This window comes from Lepidothrix coronata, unplaced genomic scaffold (genome assembly GCF_001604755.1).
Source record: "Lepidothrix coronata isolate B3197 unplaced genomic scaffold, Lepidothrix_coronata-1.0 Scaffold0, whole genome shotgun sequence".
Lineage (NCBI taxonomy): Eukaryota > Metazoa > Chordata > Aves > Passeriformes > Pipridae > Lepidothrix > Lepidothrix coronata.
Genome location: NW_016690180.1, coordinates 17018249 through 17046155, shown reverse-complemented (window position 1 = coordinate 17046155; position 27907 = coordinate 17018249). Strand labels below are relative to the sequence as shown.

The window sequence follows — 27907 nt, the reverse complement described above, 5'->3', positions numbered from 1 at the left end:
GGTGCCTCTTGCCCCACTGCAAGAATAACCAGAACAAAAAAATCACAAGCCACTGAAACGCACTCCCTTACCTTCTAAACCTGCTTCAATCAGCCCAAACTGTTCCAACAGTTTTACAAAAAGCACAATCACGATCAGCACTCCTATCATTTCAAGCCCTTCCAAGTTCATGGTGAGTTAGGTCATGGTCTGACCACCGCCACTCAGGAAAGTGCTCTTCTGCCTGGCTTTCTTAGCAAAGCCATTAAACTAGGTGCGGAAGGCTCCCGCGAGGGAAGGGGGCGAGTGGGAGGGGAGCGGCAGGGAGTACATCCCGGCTACCCCAGCAGAGGCCAGGAGAGGGGGGGGGATCCGCTCCGGCCTGGCGGCACTGCCCGGCTCCGGCACAGCCCGACGGCCAGGACCCACCCCCGAGATCACCCGGGAGATGGCCCCGGGAAAAACCAACGATGCGGCGGGAGCGCCGGCGGCTCATCCCAGCGGGCGGGAGCCGCTCCCGGGCTGAGGCGCGGCGGAGGCAGCGTCGGGCGCGGAGCCCGTTGCCGGGGCAACGCGGGGACCGGGGCGCGCCGGGCATCGGGGCACGGCCCGAGGGAGGGGCCGGCGGTGCTGGATGGAACCGCTGCCCTTGGGAAGGTGCATGGACAGGCACCCGGGGCGTCCCCTCACCGCACCCAGCTGTGGCTGCCTCCCGCTGGGCTGGAGAGAAGGGTGTGTCGGTGGGGGAGTTGCAAACTTGAACTTGTCCATGAGTTTCTCCGGGTGAAACGTTTGTTTCAGTACGATGGGATTCCACCTGTTGCAAGTGGCAAGTGATACACAACATTTTATATATATCAGCACATTAGAAAGCCTTTTTCCCCCCCTTCTTTTTTGTTTTAATATTTGTTTGTAATTATAACAAACAAAAAACTGAAGTGTCTCAAATTCTTTAAGGCTTATTCTGTGGTCTGATTTGGAAAACAAAAATTGAAAAGAACAGATTGAAAATCATAGACAGAATGGTTGGTTTGTAAGGGACCTTAAAGATCATCTAGTTTCAACCCCCTCGCCGCGGTAAGGGACACCTTCCACTAGACCAGGTTGCTCAAAGCCACATCCAGCCTGGCCTTGAACATCCAGGATGGGGCAAGGAAAAGGAAAAGCAAGGTCATTATTTTTGATTGTTTCTCACTTCAGTAATATTTGCTAAACAAAGTATTTTCCATATAAATTATCAGTGAAATACAGGGATACTGACCACAGTCCTGAACTGGTATCTTATACCAGTAACAGCCACTGGTCTATCTACAACAGTCTGCAGTACATTGTCACATGCAGTATATTCATGGTTAAGGATTTACTCTTTAAATCCCTTAATAATTTAGCATCTAAGGAGAAATTTACAATAGAAAAACAGCGCCTCTATTGCAGCAAAAAATGAGCAGGGGAACAATTGCAACAAATTTAATCCTGTCTGCTAGAGTACTGTCCCCCACACAGTTGAAATCAATTACTACCAAGTCCTCGATTTTCTTTCTTTCTTTAGATAAGATTAAAAAAAAAAATTATTGTGTCATGTGAGAACTGGCAGCAACTTCAAAGTCCCCCAGGTATACTTGCATTATAATGGGTGTTGTCATTACTGAAAACAGTGGAATGGAGTGGGAATAAGGGGGCTAACAGATATAATAAAGGTACCTTTTTTTTGTATGGTGGATGGATAAATCCATACAGTGTAATGTTCACATGCCAGTATTCTGTGATTTTTGTTCCGGACTGGATTCCCTGATGCTGCTTAAACTTTTTCTGTCATAAAATCTGTGATTTAATATTCCATCCTAAATATTGTATTTGTTTCATTTCTGCAAGCAGCTTTTCCGTGGGTATCTTTGCCTTTATTTGCTACAAGCTTTCTTACATTCTTCTTACATTCTTCTTCTTCTTCTTCTTCTTCCATTCTTCTCTCCTTCAATCTTTGTTCCAAACAAGGCTAAATGTCTTTCATCTCTAAGCCATCTTATCTACAACTCTAAGGAAAGCAGGTCCAGCTTTCCTTCAGTCCGGGACTAAAATAGACTAATTTATCAGCATCAGCAACACAACGTCTGCAATCTGTATGCCTTTACCCAAGAAGTTGATACAAGTTGTGTTTGGGTACATGCAATATCACCACCTCAATGGACATACTCGTTTTAATTAATATCTTTCATTAATACTGGTCTGCTGAAAAAGGTAAAATGAAACCTTTTTTTAAAAGACACCACATTTACTACTTTTGTGACAGTCGAACTTAGCGCTGAGAGCAGAAAAGTGGAAAGCAGAGCTTATGGTGGTGGTTCTGCAAAAAAGGTGGATGCCACTGCCCTGCAAACCATGGCTGTCAGCGACTGGAAAAACACACACATGGAATGTCAGGGATCTGCCTCTTCAGGTATCAGCAGAGTGAATAGTTTTTTCCAGAGGTGAAGGTCTACTGCACCAATGGCTAATTATCACCCTTCTTCCAAGACACAGCAGAGAAGTACAGAACAAAGGAAGAATTAGTATTACTACAGTTTTACAGACAGATGACAAAGCACAGTAAGAATGATAATCTCCAGGGAAGGCTAGGATTTTGCAAGAAAGCTTTGACTAAACTCAGGTTTCTCAAGTGCTGTGAACCAGCCATGAGAATCCCTTTTTTCTTCTCCTTTTAATATACATATAGGTAATCTAATATGCAGTTTAATATACCTTCCCTCATTATGTCATTGCTTTTTAGCAAAACTTTCTAAAACCTTACAATATTCCTCATGTAAGAACACAAAATAGCATAAAGCTATCTCTGATCTTCATGTTCCTATCTGCTTAAAAATGGAGCTGACTCTGTTGACAGATAGGGTTACAAACAGCATAACATTATTTCTCTCTCCAAGTACCTTACCAAAACAGTGAAGTGGCCTGTTGTTTTATCCTTTGCTTTCCATTAAAAAAAAAAAGTGATTTTTGTTTACCTATACAGTTTTATCAAAACATGACAAGAAGAATGAAGCTAACAATTCCAAGTATTGAAACCTTATTTTTTTCTCTTGCCTAGCTACTCATGCCTTATTATATTGTAGAATTAAGCTTGAAAAAGGTGTACAAGTAGGAATGCAGGAAATAGGAATGGAAGGAAAGATACTAAATAATAAATTACATGCCATCTTGGTTTAGACACAAGAGAAAGTAGCCTTGTTTTTCTTATGTGTAACTGCAAATAAAAGGTTTCAGTCTAGAAAGTGTTATAAATGCTGTCTCCTTTTCATCAAAGCATTTTGCAGCATTATTTTTTATCATGAGAGTAAATTCATTAAACTGAATTCACTGGTTATATTTGGAGCTAGGAACATATCTAAATGGTCATTTCTTATCTTATGATAGAGCTATAAACCACAACACAACGACTCCATTCACATTACTACGACTAAGATACTTGATACCATTAATCTTACTGCTATTGTTTAATGCTATATATCATGAAATGTTAATGTTAAAAAAAGACTCAATCAATTTAGACTGAAAAATTATGAGTTGGTCTACAGATGAGAGTCCCAGTAAGGGTTATATTTCTTCCTTATACTTCCTTTTCTTATGCTGTTATATTCATCTGGATGCCATTAAGCCACTCCCAGATTTTCATCATGGCTTCCATGAGAACAATCACTATCCTCTGATATTCCTTACCACCTATTGAAATAGTTTATGGGAGTCTGGCCTGCATCAGTTAAAATCCATTAGATTTTGTTTAAAACATTCAGATTAGTGATCTAACCTTGATAGCTTTGCATAAAGCAATGTGGGATGCACTCGTGCACTAACAGATCTGGGGAAGGCTTGGTGGGGGTCAGTTAGCAGTGGAGTTAACTGGCAGAGTTGGGTGCAAACAGGAGGTCTGTGCACTGCAAGAGAAAGATGGAACAGAAAAACACTCGTGGGAGTCCCATGTCATACATAAAGTCTGAGAACAAAACCTGTAATAGAAGATACAATTTCTTCATTTTAACTGAGAACAACTTAGATAATATTTTCTTTTAAGAGTAAAAATCATGATGTAAAGGCAGAGCAGTCTAAGGATTGCTTAAAATTGATGTCCCTCCAACATATTTTTCTCCTATTTTTAATAGGAAGAGCTTTGAATAAATATTCCAACATCGAATAAAATCACTAAAATATTTCTGTGTAGGTATTTACAAGAAATTTATAGTTTTTTTAATCTTAAAAGGAGTAAACCCACTCTTTATTTCCAAAGGAGAAAATGGGCCAGAAAATCTTGATATCATAAGTGCAAATACTTTATTATCTCAGCAGCTAAGTATTATTGCACTTTAGTCTCCCTTTTTCTCTCTCTTAAATATATACTTGGTGTATACTTAGATGGCAATACATAAATCCTGTGCTTTTACAGAATTGATTGAATCACAACCAGGCTTTTCAAAGACTGACAGAAAACATCATAACATGCCAACTGAGATGTAGTTCCAGTTGGAAAGTACACCTGACAACTTCGATAATATCATATCATCACTCTTCAGACGTTTTGGGTTGCTATAAATGTCAGAAGGAGCACAAAATCTGTCAATAAGTTATTCTTAATAATTTTCTGAATATACGTGTGTGTTCTGGAGCCCTTAAAATGGAATTATGTTTCAAGTTTATCTTTTTCCTTGCAGTGAAAATATGGCTCCCTCAATGTGGTAGTGTATATTTCTGGAAACTATCACACTAACTGTGACCATGAACTACATGTCATTAGAAGACAGAAATTTTCTCATCATTACCATTCTGGTAACTCCATCTTTGCTAGAGGTCCTTAAACCTCATTAAAAAGAAAAAAACTTCAAAAATGTTCAATGTCTTAAAAATGTCAGACAAGTATATTTTAAAACTCTCTGTGGAAACTGAAGATGAAAAATATTTGGCTGTTATAATTCCACAGCTGAATTTCAACTATTTCTTGTGATTTGTTTGTGCTACCTCTTTATTAGCAAGGATTTTTCTCCTAAGAAACTTAATGATTTTTCAAGTGTTTGTACTTGAGAGAACCTACTGATCATTTTCCAAACTCCAGAGAAAGTCCTGTCACATAGAATTACAAGAGAGTTATTAACTGTCATTTGTAAAACTCCTATGCATCTTCCACAATGAAGAACTAATGCAGCAAGCTTAATTTCAATTTTTGAGATAGTCACAGCATGTAAAGGGATGGTGCCTTATAGTACCTGATGTAATTTACTCTGAATGACACACGGACTCAAATAGCCCATGCTCAGTGCCTCACAGAGCTGTGGGATGCCACAGGGGGTAGCAGGCCTCCAGCAGGTTATTTCACCATGGTTCAACAGGCCTGTTAGTACAACCTGACCCACACCTCCAGTACATTCAATATTTAAAGACTGTGTTATTCTGCCAAGGTGTAAGCATGTGAGCTAACACTTATGACATGAGTAGTTTCAATGACAATTTCCTAGCCATGTCAGTCCTTCGGCCTTTTAACTTGGGTGTTGCCTCTTACTTATTTCTTCCTTTATACTTAAAACCTAGTGTATATCTAATGCCTTCAGTCCAACAGCTCTAAGATTTAGTGGGTTTTCCTTGACAGACAACTAAACTTAATTCAGACTTTCATGGTTTTGCTCCTCAACTAATGTGATCTTGTCTTTTCTGTCCTTGTCAAGTGCCGTCTTGCTTCTCTTTATCCACTTAAGATATTGCCAAAAAGATCATCATTCTGGCTTTCCAGTCCAACTATTTCAGTCTTTCCTTTACCTTTCTAATGGATCCATATCATCACATGCAAAATATGTGCTGTAACCTTCAAGGCCAGTCCTAACATACTACTGCCATACCTAATTATTCTTGACTTTTAGAGAATATTAAGCTGTTAACCCACTCAAGCAATAATGCTAGCCTTACTTATTCATAAATTAGACCTTATTCATAAGAAATGTTGCTGGCTCTAATACAGCCCCTTAATATTCTGGAATATTACCATAACTGCAGTCCCTGTGCTTGAAAGTTTCTATGATATACCCCATGTGAATGCTGACATTTTTGAAGTCACAGCTATGGACAAAGGGTGAGAAATTTATGACACAAGATGGTAAAATTTTCATCCAGATAGCAGAGAAGACACATCATTAATAGTTAGAAATACATTTTGTGTTTTGCTACCTTTTTTGCTACATACTATTGGAAAACTGTCAAACTTCCTGCAGACTTTAGGTTTGAACATTGTATTAAGTTGACTTTATTGTAAATATTATAAGGAAACTTATCTACAGCCTCAAAATAAGAGACTGACAGAAGAGTTCCTCCAGTTCAGCTGATGCAGCATGTGGATGTTTGCCAGGCTTTTCCTCCTAATCCCTTGTTGGTTCATTAGTAGCTCACTGCAGACAACAAGAGACTGTTATGCCAATCAACACTAAAAGTCACAGAAAAGCCTAGCTCATATGCCCATGGAAAACAGCTTGAGAGATTGGAGCAAGACAGCATTTTTCATAGTTCTGCTTTAAAAAGCCCAAACAACCATGAAAAAAGAACCAAAAAGCTAGAGAAATCTGAAGCCAATACCTATAGAGCCTTACAGCCTGACTTAAGCCCTAGAGTGCTATTAGTCCAAAGGGCGAGCTCCTTCTTTGCCCAGAGGTTTTTATTAAGACAAATGACAGAACAAAAGAGTGACAAGTTCCATTTTGTTGGGGTATTTTTGTTTTGTTTTGCTTTTCAGACTGGTTTTACAAAGCTAACCAACATATATAAAATAAATAAGGCAAGCTGACAGATACACTCAGTTTCCAATTCTGCCCAATTAACCTACTTGGAGCACCCAAAAAGTTTCTTCCTAACAATCTGACAGTCTTTAAATGTCTTTCCTGAAGATCTGTACCATGTATAAATCTGATACAAACAAATCCATGTGCCTAAGCAAAGCTTGTTTTAGGTTCAAACATCAGAGCTCAGTTTTGCTGCGGGGTTTAGGTTTGGTAGGAGGTTGATCTTATTACAGAAACTCACTGAAGGGTGCATTACGGTGCCTGAAGAATCACAGGGAATTGCACCATTTCTCTCACGGTGACAAAAACACTTAAAAATAAATATAACAACCATATATTCAATAGTAATCTTTACCTCATCAATCATCAATGGTTACTAATGGTTGTTTTAGACCATCTGATGGATTGCCTTTTTATGTGAACAACTGTACAGAAACACAAACTTGGGTTAACAGTCTCAGCAGACAGTCCTAACTAGATCAGTTGGATGTGTGGTCTTTACAGAACAGGTTTGAAGAACAATTAGTGCAACAGTCCAGAGAGATATAAAGCACTGACATTTGCTAATTAAATGAACAGAAGATTTCTGTGCATTGAACATCAAGACTTAGAGATTTTCAGCAGTGCTAAACTCAGCGGGAATACTCAAATTAATAGGCAGGGAATTCTTCTTGTTATCTAAATTCTTTCTCCCTCGCCTGTCCTTATGCAATATAAATGCTGGTATTACCACTTTCTGCCTCATTATTACACTCTTGGGTTTCTAGTGAATATTTTTCTTTATAAAGTGGTCATTTGCATTACAGAAAATATAACTTTTTTCTAAACAAACTCATAACTCTATTGTTTCTTTGCTGTTGGAAAACTACTTTTATTTAAATTCATATTTGCTGCACTGGAAAGATTAGGTTCTGATATATGCCTTTTCCACTTGGTCTGTAAGGTGAATGTGTTTCTGTGTGAGCCGGTAACCTTCCAAAATGGTGTGAAAATTTCTGGAGCAAAGACTGACCCAGTGGAGACAGAAAGAACAAACAAGACACTGGAATTTGTTTACCTATTAATTTTTAAATGCATCAAGACTGTTGCTCTTGGTAATATTTGCTTTTTTTTATATGCACAAACAATATATGATGAAGAGAACTCCAAGTGTTCCAGGGAGTTCAGTAAAGTAAAACAATATGAAATATGACATTTAATGCACCTAATTTGTCAAAACAAGCTAAAACCAAGTGGGACACCTGCAAAGCTTCACCACAGTTAGGTATCTATTTATTTTGCTTTCTCTGAATACCTCATAAGTTATTTGATTGATGGTCAATCCCCACTGAATAAACTCACATTTTCTCCTCCTCTGTTGAAAATATAAAAGCAAGGTTGAGCACCATAAGGACAGGCATCAGAGGACACATGAGGTGCATCATGGCCCAGCAGAAATATTTCACACAGTTGTCTATCAGTTTAAGTGACAGCAGTAAATTAATTTCCACAGGCTCTCAGGTGATTAAAACACTCTGCAGAGTAAAATAAACAACTACAATTGACTTCTTCTCTTCACATGGAAGGACTAAAAATATAATTGAAGCAAGTAGTCTTGGTCTGTGTAAGTACTAATGCTAAAATTCTGCTAGATAGGTTAAAAAGAAAGCCATTTAAAGAGGTCATGACCAATGTTTTGAGATCATCTGCAAAACCACTAATGTCTGAAACTAAGCAGCACTAAAGAGAGAGCAGCATGGAAGAAGAAAAAGAGATTCTGAAACACTTTCTTTTCCCCAAGCTGGGAACCAAACAGAATTTAAATGGCATCCTAAGACTGCTACCTAGAAATTAATTTTAGAATGTAATGTAGATTCAGCCAGGAATATAGGTTTATCAGAGTACAGGAGAACTGTGAAATGAAATATATACATACCTATATACACAACACAGGAATGGCTGGAGGTAACAGAGATTCACATTTTCCATTCCTGTAGCATTATCAGTATGCTTCAAATGCAGAATTCCTCCTTTGTAATTTCAGGTTGGGTTTTCTTCCCTCTGAGGAATATCCCTCTAACCTATTTGCAGTGTTTTGCATCAGAAGAGGAAACCTGAGCTCCATATTCAAAGCAGACAGCAGAGCCTGGCAGAGGAAGCCCATGGGAGCAGATGTCAGTAGAGAACTTCACAGAAATGCAATGCAGCAACACCGATGGCTAGAGCAGAGTCCACCACTTCTTTTCAGTTTTGCTGCATATGAGGAAGGCAGCCCATAGAAAGATGGCAGGATGAGTTCGCTTCTGTTTCCCAGTAACCATCTTCTCCACAATGTAGGCTCCATGACTTCCTCAGTGAAAGCAGGATCCCCACAGTACTCCACTGTGTGTCTTCCACCTCCCAACAGTAGAACCAGGCTCACGATTTTTCCCATGGTTTTAATTCTAGAAACGTTACACACCTAAAGTCGTGAGTTTCTGATGCCTGTTTTGAAATCTACCTGACATGGCCTGTGTACTTGACTATTTAATTGCTGGCAGAGTTTTAGATCTTTATTTTTCAAGCAGAACTCTTCCTTTCAGTATAATTTTTTCTATATCTTCTCCAGCTGTTTGGTATCCTTGCACTATTTCCTGCTGATATTTCCAATCATTAACAGCATGTGTTGTTCTGTAGCTTCCTCTTTTGAACAAAGTTCTTGTTGCTTTCCTTTGTCCCTAGCACTAATAATTTGAAACATGAACATCAGATTACAAGGAGAAAGTTTGCCTCTGCTTTTTCCAGGTTCTATTCTGAACTATTACTGCAGTAGATGCTACCTTGCAGTTGAGCCATAGATTACTGTATTTTGACGATTCAGTTGTGTATCAAATTATCCATGTCATATATTAACTACCTCTTCCCATCTGGTATCTTGCTGTCAAAGTGAAATATCAGCGTAAGCTTTTCTATATCGCCAAGCAATGGATGGATCAGAAATACTGGCACAGTAAAACAAAGCATCTTCTTTGAATTTCTTGAAATACAGAAACATACATTTACTCCTCCATGAATAACATATTGGTATGAAATGCATGTGATACTCTACTCATTCAATATTGGGACTCTATTCCACTGTCTGTGTGCCACTATAGCTGTGTGTAAAATCCTCAATACATTACCTGTGACACCCTTACAAACATCTTTGCTGTGGCTTTCCACCATGACCTTTTTAATAGTTCTGTCATTTCTACATAGGGAGATATAATATGCTGGGTTTGACTAGAGTAAGAACTGAACTTCCATCACATGTTTTTTTCACAGATTCACATATCCTTACAGATTGTATCCTTGGTAGGTGATCTTACAACATGCTAATTAAGACTCTAGCAAGCCCAGGATAAAATACTGCAAAAGAAAGGCCAGAGCGTAGATTTTTTTTTTTTTAATAATAGATTTAACCCACCTGCTAGCCTCTGTAAAAATAATGGAGCAGCTTGTTCTGATAAATGGAGGGAAAGTACCAAAGAAGTATTTGATGCAATATTCACAAAGTACCCAGAATTACTTTTGAAACTATGCTATAGTCCCTGTAACTGGTAAACTGTGAATCATGGGTACAAAAGTCTGTGGAGTCTAGGAATATGATCCCAAGTTAAATATTTATGTGCCAGCCCTAACAGTAGTATGTTTGTGATGTCAGAGTAATGCTGATCCTTATTCTCAATGAGATGTTAATTAATGTGCTTAGTAGTTGCTTAGTAATAGTGGCTTTCAGAAGTTATCAATATTAGGCATTTCACAGCTTCTCATTTAAAAAAATAGAATCAATTGGACAGTAAAAGAAAAAAACATTTGGCAGTAATTAACTAGGTAGGAAAACTTTTGAGATATGCCTATAATTAAAGATGTTCTGCAGACAGGGAAGGTTATCAGACTGTCCACAGTTTTTTTTCCTTTCATATGGGGACAATTTTCAAGGATTCAGAATAAATTCTGAGACATTTTGAAAAACTGCACAATTTGCAGGGAGTCATTCCTCATTCTGATGACTTATATTGGTGAAACTTGTTCTGTGCATGAAGCTTTGAAATCTGTCCTATTCCCAAATCACTACTTCATATTGTTGTAAAAGTAGTAGAAGTGTCAAACTAAGGATTTAATATAATAATTATCTGAAACCAGTTTAGCAATCACCATCAGAGGTGCACCTAGTTCTGCTGAGAGTTAAATTCATACAGAATGTACACTTTAGGTTCCAAAAAATGGGATCACTGAATGAACCCATAGAAAATATAGCCTATGCAAGACAACAAAACAAAAAACCCCTCATATTTCCCTTTGGAAAAGAAGACTTAAAATATAGCTAGCAAAAAAAAAGTTCTGAATGAAGCACCAACTAAATATATTTTTCAAAGAATTCTGTAGACTTGGAGTTATAAAGTTGTAGAATTTCAAGGGATCTCAGAAATTCACCTAGTCAAGTCTCTTGTATTGTACTTTACTGACAGACTTAAAAAAAAACTAAACGAAAAGAACCAGACCACAGACCCCCAAACTCTAGTACTTTATCACTCTCTGGAAGTTGAATCCAACCCCAACCCAATGTTCTCCTCAATATCTTTTGCCAGCTGTTTGATCTCATTTATTCTTGTCTATGCATATATTGCTGTCAACCTGTCCCACATAGCAGCAGATCTGGTATAAAAAAATTAAACTGAAGCTTACTCAAATTCTTTGAAGCAGTCACTTTTCATACTATCCTACTTACGATGTTCTGGTACATTTATTTTTTTAATTAGAAAACTGAGTATCTAAGATGTTCTGGCTATTTTTAAAACAGTTTTTCAAAAATAGAAAACAAAACAAACAAAAGGTTTGGGAAATGCATTTTTCCTAACATACAAATATAGAAATCTCAGAATCATCCAGAATAAATTCTGAATTATTCCACAGCTGTGGAAAACGTAACTCTCATTAAAACTGACTACTTACTACTTTGTTTTTATACTGTACTCTCTCCTCTATTTTTCCTCAGTTTGGTTAAGGGCTTCCCTAGGCATTGACTGTGTTGTTCTGTACATTCAGAAGTCATCCCAGGTGTATCATATCCTAAATGATAAATGTTAATAAAAAGAAGTAAAGCATCTAAGCTTTATATTTAAGTGGAACATGATTGAACTGAGAAGTCTGGTGGAACTAAGAAGTCTGGTGGGGATATGACTTCTATTTAATCAGGAAACCATTGTTTCTATAAACTCATTTGGCCCCTCAAATTCAAGTCAGCTTCAGCCAGCAAAATTATCTGAGGCATAGAGTTTTTAATGGAGGTCAGCATATATCCCAGACTCATGTGAATATGTACTATGATCATGTTCACTGAAAAGAAAAAAAAAACAACTACATGGAGACTGGCAGTCTGTTTGTCCATTGCACTGGGAAAGAAAGTCCTGCCAGAAACCCTGCAAGAATGTCTGGGCACACTGGTTTTGTGTTTTGAGCACTGCCCTAATTGAAAGATAAATGAAATTAGGCGTAACCATAGAGTTCCTAACTTTTTAAAACAATTACATTTTTTTAATATATAAAAATTTATATTGTTTACTCAAGAAAAGCCAGTGTTTGCTGTATGAAACAATTCAATATTGATATGGCAGTTTTGGCTGGACAGACAACTTAATCTGAAATATATGTTTAAGCCAAGATCCATTTCAGAGAATTTTGATTGGAAATACATATTTGTGACCTCATGAACTCTTTTGGAGAAATCTGTTATCCCAGCAGAGAAATTGCTTTGTACTGAGGGAGCTGCTGCCAAATATTCAACATATGAATTATTCTACTCTTGAATGTGTTGATCTCTCAGCAGAGATGAGCCCTAAATAACTGTCTCATTGCATGTTAACAGTTTATGTGGCTGGCTTTCAATTCCATGTAATTTACTGAACACTAGAGAGCTTTATTAGAAGGTTCAGGATAAATTAAATGAAAATCAAGTACAAATGAAGCATAGGTCATTCATGAGCAGAATTCAAATGGACACTGGAAAGCAGGATGGCATCTGTTACAGTGTCAAAAAAGACAGATGGATTTCCAGTACATCTGTGTGCAGAAAATAAAATGGTTTGCTAAGGTTTGGCTGTGTCTTGTTAGAAAAGAAGAAAGATGTCCTAATAAATTGGGCTAAGACTCATCTGGACACACTTTTGCTTCTGCCTTAATGTAGACACAGTCCCATTTTGAGCAAGAGAAAGAATAAGAAAGCATGAGATTTCATAGAGATCAGAGGATTAATATCTGAGATAATGTCTCTCCTTTCCTAATTGAAGGAGCTCAGCTAAAAACTAACAAGCAAAAAAAGCAAAACCCCATGCAGTCTGTAACACAACCTGTGAGCAACAAGACCTACATACATCAGTGGTCCCAGAAGTACTGGACTTATTTGCTATTGGTTTGCAATACACAGTCCTTTACAAAAGTACAAAATGGGGGTAAAATTTTACAAGTTTAAAATTATAGATGACATTTATTCAGCATTAGAGTATTTAATGTGAGTGTGCCAGCATCAGGAAGGTGACTAGGGTCAGCTGAAAACTGCAAAGCATGACTTCTTTCTTTTTGAATTTGATGCTTACAGTTTTAGCCTCAAGATTTATGTTGACTTTACTAACTGAAAGGGAAAGGGTAAAGACAGAATGAGGTATTCTGTATTTTCCCTCTACAGATGTGTTATGGCCTTGAAGCCTGTTGGCTGTGCTTTTGGAGAGCATATGGCAACATGGAAATGTTCTCTGTGGAGCGTTTGTAATGCTGGAGCCTGAAGGTGGGCGACTGATTAGTCTTACTACAATTGCTACATATTTCGTGTGCAACTAGTTATTAACTGATGCAAAGGACAGCTGATGAGGGGAGAGAGTGGATTCCCAGCTGGTACATCTGCATGGGGCAGCACAGACCCCAGTGGAAGCCTGCTTGCCATAATTATTTTTTTCTGCAGAAACAGATAAGCAAGAAATTTGCTTTGAAGAAAAGGCCTTTAGTTACTCTGAAAACAGACACTTTGTATTCTGGATAACTGTAGTCAGATAAAAAGTTTATATTACTAAAGTATAATTCAGTTCTTTAAAAAAGAAATCACAAGCATCCCACCTCTCCATCCCCCAACTCCCCCAAAAAACAACTCTGATTGAAGACAAGTGCCTTATTTAGTCTGGGCTGTTTTAATGTGGCAGATAACACCAAATAAAGGACATTCACAAACAAAATTCAGCTCAGTATTTACTTCTGCCTGTTTTAACACAGACTGATGGAGTGCCTTAGACTGTCATTACATTTTTAAAAATAGAAGGTACATGAATAGGCATGCATCTCAGTTTTTTACAGAAATGAGTCACAGCTTTTCAAGTATGTTTCTTTTCTTTGGTCCTTCATTTTCAATTTAAGAAAAAACCTTATTTGTACATCCTATTGCATCCTTATCAAAAGCCTCTGAACATAGTTAATCTCACTTTATGTGATCAGGATAACAGCAATAATAGCACTGTGAAAAGCAACAGACCTTATTGTTACTGTGGTTTATTGAACAGATAATGAGATCTGGTATTTTACCTTGAGAGGAATATTGACAAGTAGCACTTTACTTGGTAAATATTCTTGTCTGTGAGTTGGATTCTAAGCAAAGAAAAATTCAATTTCTACAATGAATTCAACTTTATCAGTGTATTAGGGTATTCTGGGAACTGGTTCATTTCTGTATATATGTGCTCTTCCCATATTGTAACCAATAGCATACAGGACTTGACACCTTCCCCAAAATCTCAAAGTATTTCTCCAAAGTCTTTTGCAGGAATATTTGCTGCTCACATTTAGACAGGGAAACAAACTAACAGGTAAAAAGCTCCTTTTCATAACACAGATATAGAGCTAAAAGTATAATCTGCATATCCTGTTGTCCATCCTAGTATTCAGTCTGTCTGCTCTAATAAAGCTCAAAGTATCTACAACACTCTAATTTTTTTGTTGCAATTACTGTAATTGCTTTAAGTATGTTATGCTGCTGTGAACAACTGAAAAAGAGAAGGCAGAGTACAGCTCTTACTGTGAAAAAAATGTACTTTGGAAAAAGCAGAAGCAGATTTTTACTTTATAAAATAACATCTGACTATGGGGTCAAAATTAAAGAGTCTCCAAAATTCTTTGAAATTTCCATCTTAAAGAGTTTCTTCATAAGGAGTGTCAACTATAACGGCTTGATCAACAGCTGAAGCTCATAAACTCTTTCAAAAGTGTGAAAAATGTTCTGGATGAAGTGGCATAGGATGCTACACAACATAATGGCTTCTGGTAATCCTGCAGCTAAAAATAATCAGGAATGAGAGAACTTAGCACTACCTTAGTTCCAACCTTATCCCAAAGAAATATCAAATCTTGATCGAAGCATTGTGAGGAACAAGTGGAAGACATACCAGAATGAAGGAGCTGAATTAACTGCCTGATTGTTATTGATTGTTTCTGCTCATTTTGCACTGTATTAGTTGGGCTAGAAAAAGCATTGGAGTTGACAAACTTTAATTTTTATATTCTGGGTATAAAGAACAGACATTTTTATAACACAATTTCTGACTTGATAATAACATCAAATCCAAACCTCAGTATATAGCTCTCTACTAATGTTGAATGGGAGAAAGGAAAGCCTGGAAGCACTTAGAAATTGCAGGGTGATAAACTTCTGAGTTCATGCGCACAGCCTATAGCGATGATGAGTTTTTATCTGAATCACACATGCTATTGGAACACCTTCTGGCTAACACACAATACAAACCCATAAAATGTATTCAACTAATACAAAAATTTCCGGCTTTTGCCATTCCCTAAAACTGACCCATTACTACCTATACAGTGAGAGCAGTGGGCTGGGACACCTGCCCAGTCTGTATTGCTTTTACTCTGCAGAGGTGCAGTAATTTCCATGCCAAGGAAAATCCCTCGGACTTTTGCACAGAACTTCTGACTGCACAATCACATGTGGCCTAGTGAGGACCAGCTGCCAAAAGGCTAGTGTGTCTGGTACCCAGATTTCAGCTTGCCTGAAGCTACAACTTTAAATGAGCTGCCTGATGTTTAGGAGACTCTACCAAATTTCTGTATACATGCTAAAACTCTCAGATTGTCTCTGTACTCCACAAAGTCCAAGAGCTCCAAATAAATCTCAGATTTCTGAAACTGTATTCAGGCAAAGATAGACCCCTTAAGTCACGACAACACATTCAACTCAGAGAAAGACAAGACCATTCTACCTAGATCTGGTTGTCATACTTCAGTTAAAATTATGGCACTGCTTGCCACGAGGAACAGATATAACCACTACAAATGTAAACCATGCAAAACAGAATGCATATTTAATTATTAGCTTGAAATCAAAGTGAAGCATGTATTTTTGAGACTGAAGCTAAAGAAAAATGAGATACATTTGCTTTTCCCACCCCAGGCATTTATTTGAAAACCTGTAGTGTTTGTGAGAGAAAGAAAAATGTTGGATTATGGCAGAAGAAAATTCCAAGGCAGAGAGAGAGAGACTGTGATGGATTTATCTGTGTACTATCAGAAAGGTCAAATGGAATCTGACTGAAAGTTTTATCTCTCTTATTTGAGTTGAAGTCAATAGAAGTAAAGAGAAAAGGAATATTTCTTTGTTGCTTAAGTACTGAGAAAAGGAGGAAAATTATTTGTCTCAGAAATGAGACACTAAATACTGCCATTTACCTACCTGTTGATATGCCTTTTTTAAAAAAAATCTTTTTTCTAGGTTTAATGGAATAAACGAATTGGAAAGATGGCAGGCTCACCACAGTTCTTGTCAGACTTCTCTGTTACTTACTTAAAAAAATATAAAGTTGTAAAGGAAAATGGTTCCTATAGCTACATCCACTCTGGGTATCAACAACTGGGAAAGCACAATATTTTAAGTCTTAAAAGCCATTATTTTCTTCACACACTGTCTGTGAATATGAAAGAGAGAATGCAATGTTTGTATGGGGAAGAAACTGAGAAGTGCTTTGTGGAGAAAGCTGTGGGATACCTGCATTAAACAAGCAGGTATTTAAATTAAATATTGTATGTAGCTGAAGGAGGAAAATATATTGAAATGACAGAAAAGGATACTCTGAGGACCGGCTGAACTGAAGGGTGGGTAAGAAACAGAGCACTTGCAGACCACAAAGAAACCAGCTGAAGAGACTTAGGTAAGAGATTTCACTTTTCCTTATATTACCTGTCTTTCATTTTTCCGTCCTTTTTCTTTCCTCACCGAGGATCTTTTCCTTACATTCTCATCATGTAAATACATTTACATTTACACAAATGAGTATTTATTTACATTTCAAATTTGCATTTCTACTGCTTTTTTGCATCAAGACCTTGGCAGAGGTACCTCCATTCTCCCATGAGAATTTATGGATATATACATAGCTCCCTAAATCATGTCTGACAGCTTCAGTTAATGTGGGCAGGTAGATTTTACACTATGAAATACATTTCATCCATAACAATTAAAGTGTACTGCACAAGTTACATGAGCAAGAGACGAAGGGAGTGTGAAGAGTTAAAGCTTCCATGGTAACCTCAGCAGTGAGGATGCAATTGGCTCATCTGGTCCCTTCTGTCACATCTTGATTCCATGCCAACAAATCATGAACTGTCTATCATTCCCTACATCTATTTTTAGAGCATTCTCAGCTGCTTCCAATAAAATGATAAATGATACATGTTCACAGAGGACTAATACTGGTCATGGGCAGGGCTGTTTCCATCTGAAATGCATGCTGGAGCTTTGGAATGAAACAACGTGACAAAGGTATGACCTACAGTAAAATAAGATTAGAGGTTTTGATCAAACTGCCCTTTGCTTTTCTTAGCAGCAACCTGTTCCTACTAAAAGCAAGCAAAATCTATGCCAAATATGATCAAATATGCTTGTAGTTAAAAAGGGAATTGTTCCAAAGGGCTAGTATACCTGCAGAGTCACTCTCAAGTGAGAGACATTTAGTAATTGCCTCATCTATATTGCAGTAGCTCTTCTTTTTTGCTTTGAACAGGAGGGCATGCTAAATGTGTTTAAATAATGATATATGACCACTGCAAACACAGAATTTTTAATAATGAATTTCTCTGGGACACAGCTCTATTCATGCAGGATGCCCAGTTAATACAGACAAACAATGAACAGGAATTGCTTAAGTTGTACAAGCAATTTGTTGTTGGAGTGAGTGTCTGCATTACAACAACAAAAACCAACCAACCAAACCGAAACAAAAAACCCCACAAACAAATAAAAAGGCAAAATATATAGAGACAAATGGGGAAGGGACACTTTGTGGAAGGAGAAAAATGAAAATAAAATTCTTGGGTGGTCAGATCTGCACCAGCAGAAGACATATCATACCGTGGCATGGAAACTCAACAAAAAACTTTCCACTTAGAGTGCCCTCAGTGCCTACAGATGATAATGCCTTAAAGAAGTAAGACAATTCCTCAGTGTCAGCACTCTTCATAATTTTACTTCTCTTTTTGCTTAACCTTTATTATGTATCTCCTTATTCTGACTGCTCTGCACTTAGTCTGCTTTGCCCCAGTAACGCTTGCTATACTTACAAAATTTCTCCTAGGCTTCCAAGCCAACTTTTGTATACAAACTCAGGTTTCTGTATTATTTCATATGTCCTGAAGACACACACCTCCATCATGCCTATGCACAGGGGATTAACTCAGTATTTTGCAGGTTACAGATACTGATTAGCAACTAATTTTGAAGTACTGTTTATTCCCATTAACTTTATGGAATTTAATATATGGATTGAAAGGTCTTTGGACAAGACATCGTAGGTTTCTAAAGCTGTAATCAGTCATAAATTACTGAAATTTCACTTTATTAGTTTAAAGTTTTTTCTAAAGAAAGGCAATCTTCTTTTAGCATTCGAACATTTTTTACATGTTTACTGATGTACTTCTCATTACATGTAGGCTAGCAAACTGCAGTTTTCACATGGTTTTCCTGACAGAATACATTCTGAAAAATCAGAACAGTAATATTATTTCAACTCCCATCTTTCATTTGCTAATCTGCTCTTTTACATGACAGTAGAGAGCTTTTACATACAAAGAGGTAAATTGATTCAGAAGCAGAAATAAAGCTCATTTTTACTATTTCTATATTTTACTTGTCTGAAAACAGTAAAAATATTGACAATTGAGGGATTATATACTTTAAAAATTAAAATTAGTTTTTTACAAAAGGACAGATAAAACTGCAGCATGGATTTTTGTCAGAAGTTCCAAAGAAAGGCATAGAATTGTTGCTGTATCAATGTTATTCTCTTGTTCTTCTACAAAAGAAGTCTCCTTCAGCTATGAACAGGGCTCATCTTAACACTGAAGAAAAGATTCCCTTTTGCTTCCATGCTACTGGGAAGCACGGGAATTAGACATGCCAAAGACATTCATAAGAATGGATCTCTTGCAGCTATCTTATTCAAGACATGTTGCATGTACTTTGTAATGAAAATAATTCTTAAACTTATGATTGTTTAAAAACAAATGGAAAAAAAAAAAGGCAACCAAGTCCAAAAAGAAAAAATAATCAGAGAACACTTTGCCAAAAACCAGCCAAACAATTTTATAAAATCGGCTTATCAGCTTTCTTACTAATTTTAAGTGTGTTCAAACACAATATGCCCTTAGTTCATACATGAGTAGAATTACATCAAATTGCTTTTCTCTTGGTCCTTCCACATATTGTTTTGGCACCAGTAAGAATTCATTTTCAAAGCTCATTAAAAAGTTTAGGGGTTTTTTTCAGTCTTGCAAAGCCTCTTAGGCCCTTAGTATTAAGCTGACATAACTGCATTGCAATATAAGCATCTAGCTCATTAGTAAGATCAGCAAGGACAGAGGTGCTTTCACCATATTTATAAACACCAGGTTTATACTTCAGAGAGTCACATCCATTGGGGAATCTGTGGAATCTAGACAGTCATAAAAGGGCCATCTCCTGGGAGATACCATGGCATGAGGTAGAACAAAATGTACCCCTCTAACTCCTCATCAGAGTATGCTGAATTATGCTGAGCGGATGCTTTGATCACACATCACCTTCCTTCACAAAATTTTAGTTAATTTTTCTCAGTGTCACTGTCAAAGCTCTAAAGAGAAGCAAGTGAAGGAAGGGAGAAAGGAGGAAAACAGAGACATTTCCTGCTGTTCACAGGTCAATAAACAACACAGGTCACAGGGAATAAACAACTGGATCTGCTCAGCATTGTCTGCTCCCTCCTGCCCTCCACTCAGGTACCTCCTCCAGGAGAGGGGAAGGGATTTCTGACTTCTTTCAAGTCCCTCATGGATCATCAATGAACACAAACATATCTGAAGGGAAATTACCAGTCAGCCTTTAGAAAACAGATATTTTAAAAAATTATATTTTTTTCCTTCTGTTTTCTCTGATATTCCTTTTTCATTCAATGCAAATAGAAGCACTTGTGATTTAAAAAATATAAATATATAATCACTTAGTTGCATGCTGGCCATTCTGTCAGAGCTTCTTATTTTGTGTGCCACTCCAAAGTATTCTGTGAAAATACTGATGTACAATTGATGGAGGTGTTCATTTATGTATTATTGATACAGTACATATGTATAATTTAAATTTACAAGTAGTAATTCTTTGCTCCTCAAAACATCTAGATTTATTAACAGAATGATTTTCTGCTCCATATGAACAAGAATGGTAAAATGAGTCTTTTAGAAAAATATTTTCTTGAAAAAAATAGATAAGCATGACCCTATTGATGCTATTATTAATAATTTGGACTATTTGCATAAATGTGAGCAAAGACAGATGACTTTAAACAACAGTCACTAATTAAGATACTGAAAGAAACCAAGGACTAATAACACCTTATAACCCAAGATAAGTGTATTAGCATACTGTATCTCATATCATTGTGGTAATGTCAGAAAGACAAATAATCCTGGTTATACCTGAAGCAGTACTGTAAATAATGCAATCAGTCACAGCAAGGAACCTTTGCTTGCTGTTAATTTTTTATATAAACTCTGACTTTTAAATTAGATTTGTTGCTGAAAAGTATATATGTATGAAAATGAATAAAATCTGTTGCAATATGTAAGCTAAAGGATATCCCTGCAAGTAAGTTACTAGCTGCCATTTCCTAAAAGTAGCTAATCATTATGTAGACTTCAATCTAAGTCCTACCGTTGAAGAGAATAGCAGATCATTAGTAAAGTCCATTTTTCAGATTTCTTGCCAGAAAAGCTGCTTGCTTTCTACATGACAAAGAAATCTTTTCCAACTGAACATTTGTGAGATTTTTTTTTTTTTATTTAGCCAAGGGCTAAAAAATTACTCACAAGGAAGTAATAAAAATTAATTTAACTTCAGTTAGAGCTGCTTGCTGCTAATTAATCTGTTGCAACTATTTTGCATTATATGCTTTGGAACATGTGCTGTGTTAAGTCCTGAAAACTAGCAGAGAGGCATGGGTGAAATTTGAATATTTTGATAATTTTTCTTTGGATGAGGCTCTGAAAAGCAGTGGTCTCACTTCTCAAGGACTTCTCAAAACTAAGGCGCTCTCAAAACTTAACCCTGAACTTATTGAACAGTGCTGTCACCACATTTCCCACACACAATTAATAATGTCAGCTACTGTTCTTAATAGCAATCTACAATGATCTAGTCCCTTCTGAACAGAGTCCTTGTAGTACTTACAGGATTAATTCATCTTGCCTCCCAGTAAAACTTAAGCCTTAATGTTATATCTCCCATACATAAATGGGGGGAAAAAGAGGGGGAAAAAATGAGGACAGGCTTCAAAAATATCTTTTCTTTCTGGATCTGATACCTTTGTAAGTACCTTCTGATTTTCCCCATACATCCATACCCGTCCTGGGAATTTGGCTAGGCACTGGAAATCACTGCATTAGGTAAAAACAAAAGTGCATACATTAAATGCTGTTGTTCCCTACTCGGGATAGAAGGTGGGGGCATCATTTCTCAGGCTTTTTAGGCTGTACTTTGACCAGACTCCTTGACCTGTATACTGACAGCACTCCTCTTTTTCCCAGTTGAGGAGAGACCATGATAATAGGTTTTTTGCACCAAAATGGTGTTGTAACAATACCAAATTTTTTCTTCTCTGATAGTCACATGCATGTGAAAAAGAAAGTAAGGCTCTTAAGGTAAGTTCTACTATGAAATCTGGAGAAAACATGCCAGCAATGTGGCAATATGACAGGAAGCCTTCATGGACATTGTTGATTGTGTTTTGGACAACCTCAACACCGAACTTGAAAGCTAATCTGATTTCTTCCCATCTCTTCAAAACTTTCTATATCAAACAAATTTGACCTCTCGTGCACGATAAAGTAGGTAGGTAAATATTAGTAACAGCAGAAATCTAATAGTTGGATTCATTGTACTATTAGTGGTTAGATGTGGTTAGAAAGATTTCTTTATTTTAATGAAAATTTTAGAGCAGCTTAAACACTGAAATGTGCCAATAATCAAATATGGAATAAGAAATTATTTATTTTTGAAAGTGATAATGACCTAATTTCATACTGTTTTCAATAGAAAAACTATTAGTCTGCTTTCAAGTCAAAGAGTGAGTTTCAAATTCAATTGTTCCATTTGATAAATCTCCTAGGCCCAAAACCCAAAGAGAAGCCCTTGGGAGGCAACACAATGCAATTTTTGAGTTTTGGTTGCTAGAGAAAAAGAGCGGTATTTTGTGGGTGCTCAGTGACAAATGTGCCCAGAATGATGCCATCGGCTTATAACTTTGATGTGAGTGGAGACTTGTATTGCAGGTTCTGCCTGGAAAGTACAGAAATAGAACCTGTTACCATTTCATGAAAGGGAAAAAAAAGAAAAACAAGAAAGGAAAAAAAGAAAACACAAAAGAGAGAGAGCATAAGGCACTACTATCTGGAAGCCCCGGAAATGTTCTTTTGCTCCTGAAAGTCAGATATTACCTCAGCTGTTAAAATGTTCAGCACATGCTGCAAGCAGCAGTTTAAGTCAATACATCACTACTTTTTCTTGCTTTAGCTCTGGCCAGGAAAACTGAAATGTACATGACAGCTCCATCTTCTATTTGACAACAGTGACTAGCAGTGGCATCTGGCACATTTGCAGTGGTTCTGAGTAATGCCAGCTCTCACTGAGTATGCTTATAAAAAGCAACAACCAATCTGACTTCAAATCAAAGGAATTTTTTGCTGGCTAAGACACTCACAAAACAGAGTTATATGTGGATCAGCTGAAATATCAGAATTTATACAGAGGATGATCACGACCACAAAGAAATCATCTCCCTCTCCAGTATTTCTGCTCACTCACTTCAGCACGAGAGCATGCAATTACCCATGCTGCTGGCACTGCTGGGGCTCTCCATGTGCTTGTTAGCACCAGCATTTGGAAATGCAGGGACCTGAGAGAAAAGCTGATCCTTTCCTCACTCTTAGATCAAAGAGTTGAAGGAAATAAGGAATCAAGTGCCCTGTTTCTTACTTTATCCATAGATGTAGTTACCACTGTCTCTGACAGAAAAAAATGATGCAGGGCTGCATCTCCTGCTGCTCCTTATTACCATCTGAATTGAAGGAAGGAGAGAGAGCCCTTCAGCTCAGCATCCTGTTTCTTCACATCTATGTGTCTTGTACTGTGCCATGTAAAGGAAGGATGATACACTGTTCTCTTCCATTACTTATTTAACAATTCCTATAGAAACAAACTGAGTAGAGAAAAAGCATCCTGCTTCTAATATGGTCGTTCTTCTCAAAAATGTAATTATAAAACTCTTTTTCACATACAGTGAGTGAAGTTCAAAAGATGGCAAAGCCTTATCTCTCCTCCTCACCACTGAAAACAGTTTAAACAAGAAAGAAACCTGTGCCTGCTGTTTTGGGATTACGAAAGGAAACTCTTCTGAGAAAAGTGGTGATAATGAATCAAATCATCCCTGCTTCAAATCACCTTTCTTCTTCAGCCCTCAATCATTTCTGACTCTCTTTCATCTCTGCTCTTTCTTTAGTTATTGGCACTCTTTGCTTTCTGCACTCCTAGGCCGCATCAAATCTCCAGGAAACTCTGGGATACTAAAGGTTTATTGGTTTAATAAATACTAATTGAAAAACTCTTGTATGGGCATTTGTGTTATGAGAAGAAGGATATGTGGGTTTGGTCTCCCTCAATACTGATCTAGTACTTTGGTTTGGACCTCTCTTAGTTACAGAGAGAAAATTTTATTTTTACCATACTAAACTGACCAACACTGTAAAGAACAAAGGGCAAAGAAGCTATTGATAACCAAAGGGTTATAACACTACTTTCAATCTCTTCTCTCTGCCATAGGTATTTCAGCTAACTTTGTCCATAAAACATACATAGCAGTTCTTTTTCTTGCAGGATCTCTCAGAATTTCAGCCATTAATTGATTTTCTTTTCTCTGAAGTGCTCTTATTAATCAAAAACTGTTTCACTTCCCTTCTATGATGGTGAGGATTGCTTTAAACCATGAAATTCATACCAAGAACTTTGGAAGCAACCTTGTAACTACTTACTGGGGATCAATGAAAAAGTGGAATGGGAGAAATAATGACAAGTAAACTTACCAATTTACTTGTATAAGTAGAAAGAAAACTTCTAACCCAGTGTGCTATATTCCATAGATTTAAAGAGCACTCAAATCTTCTTCTGCAAGAGAGACTTTTCCCTAGAGGGTAGAAAATATTCAAGTAACACCTGAGATAGTTAAGATAGTGCTGTACCCTTGAAGACCTGATAATTCATTTTTGTTTTCCGACTTGTTCAAATTAATTGTAGGAAGCAGCTCTGTATTTTAATAGCTTTTTGTGGATGAACTGTTCCTGATTACCTCATAAGTATTTAGCATTTAAGTTTTGACTGCAGCCTACAGCATTTATTAATGAATTTGCAATGCAGGCAAGATGCACTCAGATATTTTTTCTTGCAAGTTGAATCTTCAGGTTGACAGCCATGAAAGAATAAATCTTTTCAGAGCCATTCCTATGGGTTCTATGGCATATGCAAGACTAGCATATACATAGAAATAATACAGAAGTCAGCATTTTAAATTAATTACTAAAATCAAAATATACTGAGTAAAATGATAATAAGCACCATGAGTACTATAGTAAGAAAAGTGCATGAATTGAGTGGTATTTCCTTCGGGACAAACCTCTTTTTTCATTTTACTTGCATAGGATTCTTAGCTGAGGTCAGTAAAGTTGACAGACCTATGAGGCCTTTTCAAATTCTTAGTGAAAATCATTTAATTAATACTGGATTCTCAGAAAATTCTAAATTTTTTCAATACTATTTCTGAAGATGAAGGTTTTAGAAGCTCTACCTATACTTCCCATTAGAGAAACCCTGTGAAAGTATTGCTTAGTGAAAGAAGAAATATTAGAAGTATGTGAATTACAGAATGTGCAAGGACAGTAATTCCCAGGCAAAAAGAAAGTATAGATATCATGGAACACTTGCCAAGCTGGTGAAGAATCTTCCTGAAAACTATGCTAAACGTTCACGGAACATAAAAAGGTGTTTAGTGACAGCCAATATGGCTTTACTAAGGGCAAACTGTACCTGACAAATTTGGTGGCCTTCTATAATGGAGTTACAGCACTGGTAGATAAGGGAAGAGCAACTGACATCATCCACCTGGACTTGTGCAAGGATTTGACTCTATCCCACATGACATCCTTGTCTCTAAGTTGGAGTGACGCAGATTTGATGGGTGGACCACTTAGTGGATGAAGAATTATCTGGATGGTCACAATCAAAGGGTTGTGGTCAACAGCTTGATGTCAAAGAGACCAGTGATGAATGGTATTCCTCTGGGTTTGACATTACTGGCATTATTTAAGATCTTTGTTGGTGACATGGGCAGTGACACGGAGTGCACCCTCAGCCAATTTGCTGATGATACCAAGCTGTGTGGTGCAGTCAACATGCTGGAGGGAAGGGATGTCATTCAGAGGGACCTGGACAGGTTTAAGAGGTGGGCCTGTGCAAACCTCTTGTAGTTCAACATTGCCAAGTCCAAGGTCCTGCACCTGGGTTGGGGCAACTCCCAATATCTAAAGAGGCAGGGAGCTGAATGCATTGAGAGTAGCCCCGCTGAGAAGAACTTGGAGATGTTGGTCAATGAGAAGCTCAACATGACCCAGCAATATGCACCTGCAGCTCAGAAAGCCAACCATGTGCTGGGTTGCACCAAAAGTAGCATGGCCAGCAAGTTGAGGGAGCTGCTTCTGACCCTCTGCTCCACCATTGTGAGAGTATCTAGAGTACTTCATCCAGCTCTGAGGTCCTCAACAGAAGAAGGACATGGACCTACAGGTGTGAGTCCAGAGGAGGTCCACAAAGATGGTCAGAGTGCTTGGAGCATCTCTCCTGTGAAGACAGGCTGAGAGATTTGAGGTGGTTCAGCCTGGAAAAGGTTCTGGAGAGACCTTAGAACAACCTCACAATACCTCCAAAGAAAGCCCAAGAGGGGCTTTTACACGAGCAGATAGGGATAGGATAAGGGGTGATGACTTTAAACTGAAAGAGGGAGAAATTCTTCACTGTGAAGGTAGTAAGGTACTGGAACAGGTTTCCCACAGAAGTTGTGGAAGCTTCATCCCTGGTAGTGTTCAAGGCCAGGTTGAACGGGGTTTTGAGTAACCTGGTCTACTGGGTGGCATCCCTGCCCATTGCAGGGGAGTTGAAACAAGATGGTCTTAAAGGTCCCTTCCAACTCAAATCATTCTATGATTCTACAAAAGAGAAGTTACCAGGTTATAATATAAAAACAAGTACACATCACTGGCCATATAAGACCAAGCAAAATTAGCTTGAACTGTGTCAGAATAAGTAAAAAAGACTTCACTCTTCTTTGAAATCCTGTTCTCTTCCATGAAGAGACAGACATTTCAGACTTCCCCTTTGTGAGAGGTCAGGAAAGGTTGGCTTGCTTGTTATATATAGTAAAATGAAGGGTAAAGATACTAACTCTGCAATAGTTGAATGTACATGATAAATACATGGGAGAGAGATAAGCTATTTAAACTGAAGGAAGCACCAATGATCAAACTGCCCATAAATAAGTTTAGGCAGAAAATCAGAAAATTTCCTTAGAGTTGCTGAAGACTCGGTCTCAGACATACTGTTTTTCTTTTTTTTCTTTTGTTCTTGTTTATTTTCCCCTTCAGTAGACTTTAGCCTAAACTGCAGTCTTTCTTACAAGGTTCCTACCTTTCATAGCTATTAAATTAGGTTTTACCTCTTTGGTTCTGTCCAGACTAAATACATCTAAAGCACAGCATGACACAATGAGACAAGAGAACCAATGGCAATTACTTTGTCTATTTTTGTCTCCTACATGGTTAACCATCACTTAAACACTGAAAAAAAAAGTTTGAAAAAATCCTAAGCATCTGGACAAAAAACATTTGTTCACTTATACAATTAAACCAAAAAGAGATATACAGGCTCTGAAAATATGTCACTACATATACAACTTTACAGTATTATAAAGCCAAGTAGATGAATGGAAAACATAGTTTTTCTTTTCTCAGACAGCAGAAGAATGAGTATACGTATGGACAAAAATGGTTGTCTGAGGTGATGATGGGAAACATATAAAAAGTAAAACAGACCTATAACCTCATTCCTTCCATTGTTCTTCTGATGAGATCTTCCCTCTTGTGAAGAGATCCAAAGCCCTACTTTGTCAGAAAGTTTAAATGAGGAGCTTTTATTAGTGAGATTTATGGTAGACTGTGTGACCCTAACTCTCCAACTTGTTTCTCTCTACTGAATCACATACACACAAAAACTTCAAAAGCTATTTAAAATGCTTTCCTGATAACTGTCCCGTGCACATTTTTAGACCCAAATTTACTCGCATGCCAGTGCTTTTACAGATCTAGGTCTTGCTGTAATTAACTTTTTGACATAGGCATCAAGAAGACAATTCTCTATCACAATAAAGCTGTGATGATTTTAGGTATTTCCTGTTGACAAGTCAGAATGCTTTTATTTTCAATCCTGAAGACATTGTTTACTTGTGACGAAAATCATA

General features: G+C 37.4%; 1 protein-coding gene across 7 annotated transcripts in view; it reads right to left on the bottom strand.

The window, feature by feature from the left end:
- Positions 1-27907, bottom strand: part of KCNIP4 (potassium voltage-gated channel interacting protein 4) — a 413215-nt gene that overhangs the window by 194660 nt on the left and 190648 nt on the right. Inside the window, exon 1 of one of the 7 annotated variants that reach the window (XM_017838458.1) lies at positions 72-323. The exons of the other annotated variants lie outside the window; for them this stretch is intronic. Within the exon in view, the coding sequence (XP_017693947.1) occupies positions 72-171 (100 nt within the window). The 5' untranslated portion in view covers positions 172-323. Of the gene's footprint in view, positions 1-71; positions 324-27907 lie in introns of those variants that run through there. 7 annotated transcript variants of the gene reach the window in all.